Here is a 13,037-nt window from a genome sequence, read left to right as displayed (position 1 = left end):
CTATGCAAAGCGATCTTAATCATCATTGGGGGAAAATTACAATTGTTCTGTGACCTTTAAAGAAAAATTGTCCAAAAGTCCTTTTAAAAAGTATGAATCTGGCCGGGTGCAGTGGCTCATGCCTGCAATCCTAGTACTTTGAGAGACCAAGGCGGGCAGATCACAAGGTCAGGAGATCGAGACCATCTTGGCTAACACGGTGAAACCCTGTCTCTACTAAAAATACAAAAAATTAGCCAGGCGTGGTGGCATAGCCTGTAGTCCCAGCTACTCAGGAGGCTGAGGCAGGAGAATGGCGAGAACCCAGGAGGCGGAGCTTGCAGTGAGCCGAGATCGCACCACTGCATTCCAGCCTGGGCGACAGAGCGAGACTCTGTCTCAAAAAAAAAAAAAAAAAGAAAAAAAGAAAAAGAAAAAGAAAAGAAAAAGTATGAATCTTTAAGCCTTAGAAACGAAAACTAAACAATGAAAAAAAATTGTGTGAAAGTATTAAAAACTCTGTTCAATGCGTAACAAAATTAAAATAGTAATATTTAGTAGACTAAAACAATAGAAACATTGAGAATCAAGTGTTTTATTTCTGTATGAAAAACCATGCTTGTCTACTTTTTTCCCTTCTATAACTTACAATATAGAACAAGCATCTTTTCCATGCCTTGGCAAATTGTCTTTACTCCTTTCTAAGTTTGGATTTAGTTCCAACATTTTATCACTTGATCTTCCAGTGTCATTACATATCTCCAAGAGTCACTTTAATGTGAAGTTTTTCACTAGTGTCACTCCCTGGAGACATCTTTATCCTTTTCATCTCTTTCCTCATTTGTTAAGTTTGCCTTCACAAGGTTTCTCTGGCTGTATATCTAGTCTCTAGAACGGCAACAGCATTCACAGACCAGTATCAGCTATTTCATCTACAATTCCATTTGCGTTGCACTCAAATTTTACTTCCAGTCTCACCATTAAAAAAAAAAAAAAAATTTTTTTTTTTTTTTAGTTTTTTGAGACAGGTTCTCACTCTATCACCCAAACTGGAGTGCAGTGGCACAAACATGGCTCACTGCAGCCTCAAACTCCCAAGCACAAGATATTCTCCCACTTCAGCCTCCTCAGTAGCTGGGACAAGTGCACACCACCAATGCCTGGCCAATTAAAAAAAAAATTTTTTTTTTTTTGAGATGGAGTCTCACTCTGTCGCCCAGGCTGGAGTGCAGTGGTGCCATCTCAGCTCACTGCAAGCTCTGCCTCCCGGGTTCACGCCATTCTCCTGCCTCAGCCTCCTGAATAGCTGGGACTACAGGTACCCGCCACCACGCCGAGCTAATTTTTTGTATTTTTAGTAGAGACGGGGTTTCACTGTGTTAGCCTGAATGGTCTCGATCTCCTGACCTTGTGATCTGCCCGCCTCGGCCTCCCAAAGTGCTGGGATTACAGGCATGAGCCACCGCGCCTGGCCAAAAATTTTTTGTAGAGAGGTCTCACTGTGTTGCCCAGGCTGGTCTCAAACTCCTGGGCTCAGATGGCCTCCCAAAGTGCTGGGATTACAGGCATGAGTCACTGTGCCCTATCATTTTTTGTTTCTTTGGTGTACATTAATCCTTGGTGGTCAATTCCCTTTCAACTCTATAAAATGCATGAGTTTATTGCTAAAGACAGAGGCAACACAACTACACACTTTGCTGTGTGTGTGTGTGAAATGAATAACAGATGCAGTGGCTGATTTTGGACAGACTTTGAAAGAAGTGATGGTCATTAGTTTTCATGCATCTGTCATGTATGGAGTGATTTGTGGACTAAAGAGCTAGCGGCGACTATTTCTACTTTATGCAATTACTCAGTTATTACTTCGGTAACTGAAATGTGAACATTGTTGGTGAGAAACTTATTTAATTACATCCTGATAACTGAATTCATGCATATTAGAATCTGTACTGGGGACTCCTAAGTTCCTACTTATTTTTCAATGAATGGGATTGTATTTATTTTAAAGCAATATGAAGGAGGCTGAGTGCAGTGGCTCATACCTGTATTCCCAGCACTTTGTGACGCCGAGGCAGGATTGCCTAAGCCCAGGAGTTTGAGACCAGCCTAGGCAGTAGAGCAAGACCCTGTCCCTACAAAAAATTAAAAAGAAAAAAAAAAACCTAGCCAGGCATAGTGGCATGCACCTGTAGACCCAGCTAGTTGGGAGGCTGAGGCAGGAGGATTGCTTGAACCCACGAGTTTGAGGCTACAGTGAGCTATGATCATATCACTGTAATCCAGCATGGGCAACAGAGTGAGACCTTGTTTTTACAAAAGAAAAAGAAGACATAATGCTACCTGCACCTTGAACATCCTTTATTTTGAAGGTCAGAATGGTAGAAGTGATGTAAATAAGTTCTACGAAGGATATTTCTAAAATTAAGGAAAGTGATTCCATATGTAAATCTTTGCTCTATAATAAAAAAGAAAAACACCAAGGAAGTAAAAGGGGGGGGCATAGTTTTCAAAGCCTGTAAAAGTATGTTGCATTAGTAACTTACTTTTGGCTTTGGCTTTATCAGTGTGAAATGTTGTTAACCTGTGTTCTCCTTTTGTGAAACTCTGTGTTACTTGCATAATTCAGTCTCTAACTGCTTCTGAGCCTGTTATACATTATCCCCATGCAATAATATGGCATGAATTATGAAAGAGGACAGAGTAAATATTTTTGTCTTCTTGACATGTGACCTCTGTGACCAGTTTTGTTAGTTGAAATTAGTTTATAAAAACTAAATTATCTGTGTTCTACATTACAATCTTAGTATTATATGAATCCAGAAATATCCTTTTCATGTGCCAATAATGCTACAAGAAAATGTGAAAATAAGTTATTCTTTCTGCCAAAGATACTATATAGCTCTCAGGCATTTCTAACTTCCTTAAAAATAAAATATGGTTTCTAAACTGGAATGGAGAGAGAAGGGGCAGGTAAAATGGCTTACCACTCTATCAACACAGAGTAAAGCCCAACAATTAATGTGGCCTGCCTACTCAACGTACCACCTACACAGAGCTTCCGCCTATGCTAGTACTTCTCAAATATGAACAACCAAGGCTTGCCAGATATTAAGGAAAGAAACCCCAGCAAAATAATCCTAATCAAAGGGGATTATCAGATTATCGTGTTATATTAGGATAATGTTTTAATTATATGGCAGGCAATGTTCTAAGTGTTTTACGTTGATTAACCCAATGCTGACGGGAACCCAATGAGGTAGATACATCTATATTATGCCAGAGATGACACAGGAAATACAAATTAAATTCCCTATGGTCAAACAGCAACTAAGCAACAGAGCCAGGCCCCGGAGTCCACGCTTCTTAGCTTCTACAATACTCTACTGCTCAAACATGGGAAAGGGGAGATCAAAATGCACGGACTGCAGAAACAGAATGAAGGGAACAGAAGGAAACTTTATCAAAAAATTAGAATTATAATCATATCCTGAGAGATATAAGATACTGCATCTAGAGAATAAAATGATATGAAAAATGACCAATTTGAGAATAAGGAACTCTTGGGGGATAAATGAAATGAAAGCTAAAATACATATTCAATAAAATGATTTTAGATCGGGCACAGTGGCTCACACCTGTAATCCCAGCACTTTGGGAGGCAGAGGCAGGTGGTTCACCTGAGGTCAGGAGTTCAAGACCAGCCTGACCAACATGGTGAAACCCTGTCTCTACTAAAAATACAAAAATTAGCTGGGTGTGGTGGCGCATGCCCGTAATCCAAGCTACTTAGGAAGCTGAGGCAGAATCGCTGGAACCCGGGAAGTGGAGGTTGCAGTGAGCCGAGATTGTGTCACTGCACTCCAGCCTGAGCGATGGAGCGAGACTGTGTTTCAAAAAAAAAATAAAAATAAAAATAAATTTAAAAATCAAAGAAATCTCTCTCCCAAAAGTAGAACTGAAATACAACTTAGAAACAGTGCCTGTGAAATTCTAAAATTCTAAGGAGGAAATTCCTATCAGCCCAAATTAAAGGCAATTTCAGAAATGTAAGGAGATAAAAAGTTTACCTCTTATTTTCCCTTTCTTAGTAAGGTACCAAAAAATGGTACACAGCAAAAGAAGGCATATGCTAAGATGGGAAAATATGGGATTCTGGAAATAATGGCACCAACTTAGAAGGTCTAGAAAAAAAGAGACAGTTGTGTGGCGTAACTAGGTTGTAGGAGAAAAAGTATAAAGTGGGTAAGATGATAAAGCATATGGAAAGAACTAAGAATACAGAAGGAAAATTAGGCAAGCAGAAGAATGTAAGGTGAAAGTTAACTGGAGGAAAAACCAAAAGCTGTACCACAAAGAAAATCACGGTGGCTCACGCCTGTAAAATATGGGCATTGAGCTTTACGGGGATTGATTGTAATATAACTACTTAGAAGGATGAGGCATAAGAAATGAGGGAGGTGTCAGTTAAACCATTTATCACAAAATGAAGGCAATTTGAACTCAATGTCTAAATTATCAATAGATAGCAATGCAAAGTAACTTCTCAATCTTTTAGTCTGGACTATTTAACCAAAAGTATGTGTTCTTTAATAATTTTTATTTAGTTTATTAAAAGAAATGTTTACAACATGACACCAACAGAAGGGATCAAAGTGTGTTGTGAAATTGTGAGTCTTCATTCCTTTTTCTTGGTTCTTTGTATTCAAAGATGCTGTTTAGTGCGTTCTGTTCTTCATCTTCTCTCTCGTTCGTTTTCCAGGTCTCTTCTACAGAAAAAGATATACCACATCTGGTCACATAGCAGCTTGCCTTCTGCCCCAGGTGAGGACGAACATAACTGAAGGGAGAGGGCAGGGTTGGGAGTGGGAGGGGAGGCTGAGCCTGCTCCTCACCCGGACACCTGGGCTCACTTACATTTGATCCTTTCTTGCCAGGCCTCTTGAGGCCTCTGCCATGAGCTGTCTTGGCTCGGAAGCTAGATACATCATCATAGCTCTCCCGAGTGTTCCACTTTGAGCCTTTCTTCTTTCCACCAAAACCAAACTTCTGGTTTTTATACCGTCGTTTAGCACTGGGCCTGGAAAAGAATGGTCCTAGACATCACCCACAGCACTGTAAACTCTCATGAATTTGATGGCCCAGCAATGCTCTCAGTTTCCTTTCTATAAGCAAAGCCCCTTAGGCACGTCTGTAACCCAGAATCTCATCCTTGGCCCCACAATCCTATGCTACAGCCTCTCTAGACAAACTCATCTAGCTCGTCTATTTACAGTTCTGACCACCAGGGCAGGAAAATAAAGCAACAAGCAGGGAAGGCTCTACATGTATCATGTGGCTTCCTGCTGTCTTTAGAAACCTTTTTATTTTAGGCCAGGTGCGGTGGCTCACGCCTGTAATCCCAGCACTTTGGGAGGCTGAGACGGGTGGATCATGAGGTCAGGAGATCAAGACTATCCTGGCTAACACGGTGAAACCCCGTCCCTACTAAAAAAATACAAAAAATTAGCCGGGCGTGGTGGCGGGTGCCTGTAGTCCCAGCTACTCAGGAGGCTGAGGCAGGAGAATGGCGTGAACCCGGGAGGCGGAGCTTACAGTGAGCAAGATCACGCTACTGCACTCCAGCCTGGGTGGTGGAGCAAGACTCTGTCTCAAAAAAAAAAAAAAAAAAAAAAAAAAGCAAGCTTTCTATTTTAACCAAATCTTGTTAAATCACCCTCAGTTGTGTCTATTCCTCTCAAGGGTAAATACATGCAGTTCACATCCAAATCTAATGTTACATTTGTAACATTCAAATGTAATGAAATGAATACATTCAAATGTAAACATTCAAATGTAATTATAGGCATTCGAATAACATTCAAATGGAATAACATTCAAATGTAAAACTGGTCATCCAATAGGAATCTTGAATTCAGCATCTCCAAATTCATGTCATCTCCTGGACTGGCTCTACTTGCTGTACATATGCCCTCACTTGAGGCTGGCACTGCTCCCACCAACCCAGACACACAGGTCAAACATGTGAGAGTCAGCCTTGGTTCTTCTCTCACTCTTTATACCCAAGTCAATTACTAAGTCCTGCTCATTTCACCTCTTCAATGTTTCTTCAATCCATCTTCTCTTCTCCCTCAGTTGCCACTTTCAGATTATTATCATTTTCATCTGGACTTTTGCAATAGTCTCCTTGTCATTTTCTCAGCTTGCCTCAAGTCTGTCACCTATACAAAATCCACTGTAATCTTTTTAAAAACATGAATATAACCTGCTCATTATTATTAGTACAACCTACAACTTAGTCTCTCTACTGCCTTCTAGACAAAGCCCAAGCTCCTCAACAAGGCAAACCCACAGCCCAGGTCCCCCCAGCCACATCGCACCCCTCCTTGCTTTGCACTGTATTCCCAGTGACACCAAGGGCTTACTGTTCCTCACAAACCCCTGAGATTTCACATCTCGATGGCTTTGCTCTTTCAGGCTTTCACTTCTTCCCAAACCCAGCTTCTCTTCTATTCTCGTGGTTAATTCCTACTCATGCTTCAAGCAATGCTCAAGTCGAACCCTCCTCCAGAAACCCATCCCCAGACCCTGTCAGGTATTTATAAAAGCTGCCTCAGTACTAATCCCCAAATGCCTCTATCATAGCACTTACTATCTTACATGGAAATTATCATTTCCCCTAGGCCTGGTATCCAGGTATGCAAAAAAGTGGACTAGAAAGAACAATGAGAGCCCACATTCTCTCTTTTAATCTTCATACTATGAGGCAGACACTATTTCCTCAACTTAGCAGATGAGGCAATTAGCATTTAGAAAGGTATGGTAACTTGTTCAAAACTGCCCTCCTACTGAGTGGTAGAGTCGGGATCTGAACCCTAAGTCTGAACTCTCGACCATCACACTGTGTGATGAGGAATCAACTTTTACTCAGCATTCACTTAAAGGGTGCCACATACTTAAAAGTACCTTCTTGGGATGGGTGCAGTGGTTCACACCTATAATCCCAGCACTTTGGGAGGCTGAGGTGGGTGAATCACTTGAGGCCAGGAGTTCAAGACCAGCCTGGCCAACATGGCGAAACCCCACCTCTACTAAATATACAAAAATTAGCTGGATGTGGTGGCGGACACCTGTAGTTCCAGTTACTCAGGAGGCTGAGGCACAAGAATCACTTGAACCCAGGTGGTGGAGGTTGCAGTGAGCCAAGACTGTACCACTGCACTGTAGCCTGGGTGACAGACTGAGACTCTGTCCAAAAACCACAAGTTTAAAAAGTGCCTTCTTTTACTCTTCAAAGACTGGCATGGCTAAAAGGGCCCATCACACAGTGCTAGGGGTCTCGGCCACAGGCAGCAGCTGCACTGTCTGGACTCTATGGCTGTGCTGGTGGAGGTGCTATGTCTGCCATCCTTGTGACCTGTGGCCCCATCACACCTCACGGGATCCAAAGACACCATGCCAAAACACTTCTCACCCCTTCTTCATCTGCTGGCCTTTGGCTCCTGCCTTCGTGCGCTGTGCCAGAGGCTTCTGATCTCCCTCAAGGAAATCCAGTTTATCGGAGAAGCCTGTAAGTGAAGAAGTAATTGTGATCAGCACCACTGTATTTTAAGAAGAAAAGTTTAAACCACCATATGAGGCTATTATTTGCTACACTGATTTTAACAGTCACATCCTGCTCTCCAACACCATTCCCAAAACCTAGGTCCACATCAACCAAGAAGGCTCCAAAGCACTAAGTGTCCAAATCAACTCTAAAGTACCTGCTACCCTTCTTCCCCTAGCAGAGAGATGTACCAACCTTTCTGATACTTCTTAATAGCATTCATCATATGTGCCTTCTCCTGCTGCCTCTTCTGAAGAACCTCCGTTTGCACCTGTGATATGAACACAAGGACTGTTAACAGCTATTCCATACCATTACTCCAGTATCTACATTGTCTTAAGAGCAACACCATGATTAATGCTGCTACCCTTTGACATTTACTATGTGCCAAAAACTGTGTTAGGGACTCTAAGTATATTCTCAGATCTAGGTATATTCTTCATAGATGAAGATATATCTGTCTCATAACAATGTAGTGAAGTTGAAATTTGTGTTATCCCCTAAACTGAAGCACAGAGAAGTTAACTTGCCCAAGTTGCATAGTGAAAAAGTGCACAGCTGAGATGACCCAGGCTGTTTGACTCCAAAGCCAGCACTCATCCTATTATACAATCCTGCCTACAAAACTGAAGCAAATCATGTTTAAGACTACATCAATTTTCACATCACATTTGGACAGATTATTTAACTCACTGTAACTAGGTATGAAAGTAACCAAAAGGAAGAGAAAAAAACAATGTCCCCAGGAAAAGAAAAGAAAAAAGTCTGAAGGATAAAAGGAGATACTTTATAATACTCTAACAGGGGTTTTCTAAATCTTGATACTGCTGCAGTGTGGAGAGAATAATTCTTTGCTGGGGCGTAGGGGCCTGTCCTGCACTGTAGGATATTTAGCAGCACCCCTGCCCTCTACCTACTAGATGCCAGTAGTACCCTCCCTCCCAAATTTGACAACTAAAAATATCACCAGGCAGTCACAGAAAACTCCTAGGGAGCAAATTCACCCCAGCTGACAACCTCTTCCCCAATGTTTCCTTAAATTAGGAACAGTGAACTAAAAGGCCCAAGTGAGTTTGTCTTTGCTTTTGGTAATTTTCGTTATGTTAAATTACTTATTGGTGTCTTTGAGAGAATCTCAACCATCCACCTCCAGATCAAAGAAATAATAAATCCGCAGCAGGCCTTTTGTAGAGGACAGGATCCCAGCCTATTCTTACTCTGCTGAGAATGTATCAGTGAAACGACCCCAAATGTGGACAAGAGTCCTGCAACCCAGATCACAACTGCTTCTGTCCAAATGTTGACAAAGTCTTAACACCCACGCCAATCTTCCTCACATTCATGTCTTCCCACAATCCTAACTTTAAAACCCGTCATCTTCGTTCTTAGATGACCATGAAATAAAAAAGGAAAACCAAGAAAAGTTTCAGGGTATGCCTGATCTGGTGTTACATTAGAACTCAGACATTCACAGTTCAAACACACAGGCAATCTTTCAGATTGGACGACAATCATTAGGATAATTTCTTCAGGGACATGATTATCACATAGGCCAGTGAATCCCAAACCAGGATGCATTTCAGAATCACCTGGAAAGCTTTTGGGGAAGGGGGAAAACAGACACAGATTCCCGGGGATTCTGAAGTCTAGAATTCTGTTTTGAAAAACTTCCCCTGGTGATTTTGCTGAGGTCTGGTTTGGAAACCACTCATCTGGACCCAGTGTATAGATATGAAAACTGAAGACCAGAGAGGTGACTGGCTCGCCTGCAGTCACCATACTACTCCTGGGGAAGCATTCATGTCCAGGCAAGACTGTGCTCATGAATACCAGCACATACACTGAGAGATGGTAAACACACGATCAACACACAGCTCCATTCAGTTCAGGGGACCACGTCAGACCACGGCAATCTCATCTAACACACACACTCCGCCTCTTCCTGTTCCCTGCACACTTTCCTTCTCACCTTCTTCCCGTATTTCCTAAGTGCTCGCAGTTGTTTAGCCTTTTCAGACCTCTCCATGGCAGCCTGTTTAGTCTGCAGCTTCTGTCGAATCTACAACACAAAACGCTGTCAGTTTATGTTATTTGAATCTGGAATGACCACTACTTAGGATGCACTAGAGCAGGGAACAGATATTCCCTGTTCTTTAAACTATGCAACTTGTAAATCATCAATTCCAACCCCTGAGGACAATGGGGCCCACAGGCTGAGCACTTTACCAAAAGTGTCAGAGTGAAGCCAGAGATTGAAAGTCACCTTCCCAATTCCAGTGTGCTGTCTGTTTCATTTTACAAACTGCCTGTCTGAAGCCCAGGAAAGAAGACAAACTTCTCCCCATTTCTACTGTCAGTAGACTGAGGCTGGAAACCAGTATGCGGCCTCAGTGTCCTTTTCTAGTATACCACATACACAATAAAAATCCACGCAGATATCAGGTGCCTAGCCTTTTCAGTCAAACATACACATTTTAGTTAAAGGACGAGAAGTTGTCAGTGAGAACTTGTACAGAGTTCACAGTGAGAAGGTGAACTACTACCATGACAAAAGCTCCCTAAAATCCAGTTTGAGACCCCAGGGTACTATTTAAATATACTCATCCCTCAGTATCCATAGAGGATAAGTTCTAGGACCCACTACAGACATCAAAATCCACAGATGCTCAAGTCCCTTATATAAAAATGGTGTAGCGTTTGCATATAACCTACACTCGCCTCCAGTATAAAGTCAGGGGACCTCAACTCCTGGGCCACAGACTGCCATGAACCTGCTATGAATCTGTGGCCTGTTAGGAACCAGGCCGCACAGCAGGAAGTGAGTGGCAGGCAAGCGAGCGTTACCACCTGAGCTCCACCTCCTGTCAGATCAGCGGCTGCATTAAATTCTCATAGGAGCCCGAACTCTACTGTGAAAGCATGCAAAGGATTTAGGTTGTGTGCTCCTTATGAGAATCTAATGCCTGATGATCTGAGGTGGAACAGTTTCATCCCGGAACTATCCCCTCCCCCAGTTCATGAAAAAATTGTCATCCACGAAACCGGTCCCTGTTGCCAGACCACTGCTTTAAATAGTCTCTAGATTACTTATAATACTGAATTCAATGCTACGCATCATGTCATTCTCACAGATTCAATGTTCTCAGCACATGGCAAATTCAAGTTTTCTTTTTCCAACATTTTCAAATTTTTTTCTCAAATATTTTTGATCTGAGGTTGGCTGAATCCACAGATGCTGAACCCATAGCTATGGAGGGCTGAGTATATCTTGGTTACATGCTGGCAATCCCCTCCTTCAAAGTTAAATGAGGTCCAAGTTCTACCCAACTCTAAATTGTACTGTATCTGAACCATCTAAGAATCCCTCATTTTATAGAGGAGAAAACTGAGGCCCAGAGAAAAGTAATTGTCTACAAGTTCTAGCACTACCAGTGGCAAGGGCACAAGAATGCTGTCTTCTCTGCACACCATGCCATGACCAAGCCAGCTAGGAAATGCAATGGGCCATCTTCACCTCAAGGACTACACTTCTCACAGCACTGTTCCTCTCCTTAATTGCTGATTTTAGAAAAAATGTCATATGCATCTAATTGGTGGTAACTGGCATGACTCTGAAGTAGTCAATCTATGGAAGAGGTAATAATTGTCCTCTAACAACTGGCTCCCCATTATTGGGCTCACAGCTATCTTTCTAAGCCAGCTGAATATGCTTAAGTACAAAATTTTGGCTTTCCAGAGGAATATTTCTATTTCTTACCTTCTGCATCTGCAGATCAGACTTGGCCATTTCTGCAAAATAATCAGCGGGTCGCTTGGTAGGGACTTTGAGCTGATGGAGGCGGGGTAAGACTGCAAGCACTGCGGCCTGGGCTTGGCGGTAGCTGAGAATTGTGGGACAAAATGTGTAATGAGGTGAAGGAGAGAGGCCTTACGTTCCTTTTCACTGCCTCTCATGAGTTATCCAAGCTCAGAAGGACTCTCAAAATCTGACCTCCATTAGCAAGAACAAACAAAAACTGTCACCAAACCTCACTGATTTAGTATCTAAAAGAAATGTAGACATATACCAGTTTTTAAAAAGGGGAGGGGTATTGCTAAAAATAGTTTTAAGAGAATGACTACTCTAAAGGTACCCATTAACACAAACTAATGTCGATTATGGATTCTTACGTAATTACTAAAGCAATTCCACACAAGAACATCCCATAAGCAAGGTTTTTTTTGTTGTTTTTTTTTTTAACTGAAGCATGCACAAAAAGCTTTAACATGAATATTTCAAATTAGTCCCTAAACTGGACTTTGAATCGTGACTGTGGACCAAGGAGCTCTCCTCTCAAACAGCGAGAATCTTCTAGCTATTCTTAGTCAAAAGAAGCTGCTCTCCCTACCCCTAAGCTTATTCTGAGTGCAGGCTTACTAATTTCCCCTTTCCCACTCTCCTGCACAAGGATCCTCAACTTCTCCAACATTTGAAAACATACAAACTCATCTCTCGCTGGAAGTCGTCTTCTGGATCAACAGCTTTCTGGTCCTTGTTCTGAGGTGTTGGCGCCTCAGATCCACCGATTTCTGGCACCGGACCCAGTGTCACATCGAGTCTTTCAACCCATTCCAGATCCCGCTTGAATTCTGCCAAACATTGCTTCAGGCCATTCTAGGAAATCCAGACACTGAGCTCATAAGAAGGGGACTCTGAGTTTGTTCTTCCCAAGCACAGGCTGTTAGGCAAAGGGACAAAGCGCTAATCCCCAATACGCAGACAGGTAATAGACCCTCTTGGCAAGGCTCAGGGTGCATCTTTCCTGGGACAAGAATCGGTCTCCCAAGCCCAACAGCGGCTGGTGCGCATCCCAAGTCCGAGTACCCCCGACCCTGTGCCCGCGCTCACCGCGTCGTTCACGGCCTTCTTCGGCCCCTCTAGCACGACATTGAGGCCTGGCTTCAGAAGCCCTCGGGAAAACGCATCCTGCAACTGCAGGACACAATCACGGTCACTCCCAGGGGTGTAAGACCCCCTCTCCCATGCCCAGCCCCGCGAGCTCTGCTGAGACTTACCTCTCTGTCTGTGACAAGAGATTCATCGGATTCCGACTCCGAATCCGAGAGCGGAGGAGTGTCCATCTCGCCGCACGCACGTCCCACACCTACAAGAAGAAGCGGGGTATCCCGAGACCCAAGCGGCTAGCAGAGGGCGGCCCTGGCCGCCGCTGCCTGCCTTCAGCCCCCTAGTCCCAGGCCGTGGCTCCACGTGCCACAGAGTCGCACCAGGGCCAGCAACTCACAGCTACTGCTAAACTTTTGATTGGGCTTCCGCTTCCGGCGGCAAACCATACTTCCGGTTTGTCGTTGCTATAGGAACCGCTACGGCGTTTGAAAGTGCCCGGGTTGCTTAGGATCCGCACAGGTAGTGCCTGTGGATACATGCGTGGTCTGCTGACCCAGAGAGAAGTGAAAG

The 13,037-nt window shown here is 43.2% G+C and overlaps 3 protein-coding genes across 12 annotated transcripts in view; 2 read left to right on the top strand and 1 right to left on the bottom strand.

Moving 5' to 3' along the window:
* The window catches only part of LOC105475840 (cilia and flagella associated protein 144), a 23,192-nt gene extending 15,375 nt beyond the window's left edge, over positions 1–7,817 (top strand). For 3 of the 6 annotated variants that reach the window (XR_011622045.1, XR_011622058.1, XM_071094711.1), the window contains 2 exons: positions 4,739–4,800; positions 7,682–7,817. Coding sequence is in view for 2 of the 6 variants with exons in the window: in XM_071094711.1 (XP_070950812.1) it covers positions 4,739–4,780 (42 nt within the window). In the remaining 4 variants the exon portion in view is untranslated. Of the gene's footprint in view, positions 1–4,738; positions 4,886–7,273; positions 7,469–7,681 lie in introns of those variants that run through there. The other 3 variants (XR_011622047.1, XM_071094715.1, XM_071094707.1) reach the window with 2 other exon arrangements.
* LOC105494876 (EBNA1 binding protein 2) lies at positions 4,560–13,020 on the bottom strand. The gene is given in 11 exon segments (XM_011763801.3): positions 4,560–4,745; positions 4,894–5,056; positions 7,451–7,544; positions 7,778–7,853; positions 9,552–9,641; positions 11,340–11,463; positions 12,064–12,236; positions 12,471–12,554; positions 12,638–12,726; positions 12,865–12,891; positions 12,894–13,020. Coding segments are annotated over 11 exon segments (1,083 nt in total). The 5' UTR covers positions 13,006–13,020; the 3' UTR covers positions 4,560–4,694.
* The window catches only part of LOC105494874 (cilia and flagella associated protein 57), a 76,204-nt gene continuing 76,081 nt past the window's right edge, over positions 12,915–13,037 (top strand). For 4 of the 5 annotated variants that reach the window (XM_011763800.2, XM_011763795.2, XM_071094646.1 and 1 more), the window contains exon 1: positions 12,915–13,037. The gene's annotated coding sequence lies outside the window, so the exon portion shown is untranslated. The other variant, XM_071094637.1, reaches the window with a different exon arrangement.

Source organism: Macaca nemestrina, chromosome 1, assembly GCF_043159975.1.
Source record: "Macaca nemestrina isolate mMacNem1 chromosome 1, mMacNem.hap1, whole genome shotgun sequence".
Lineage (NCBI taxonomy): Eukaryota > Metazoa > Chordata > Mammalia > Primates > Cercopithecidae > Macaca > Macaca nemestrina.
Note: the sequence above shows the minus strand (reverse complement) of the source record. Positions and strands in the feature narration are given on the sequence as shown.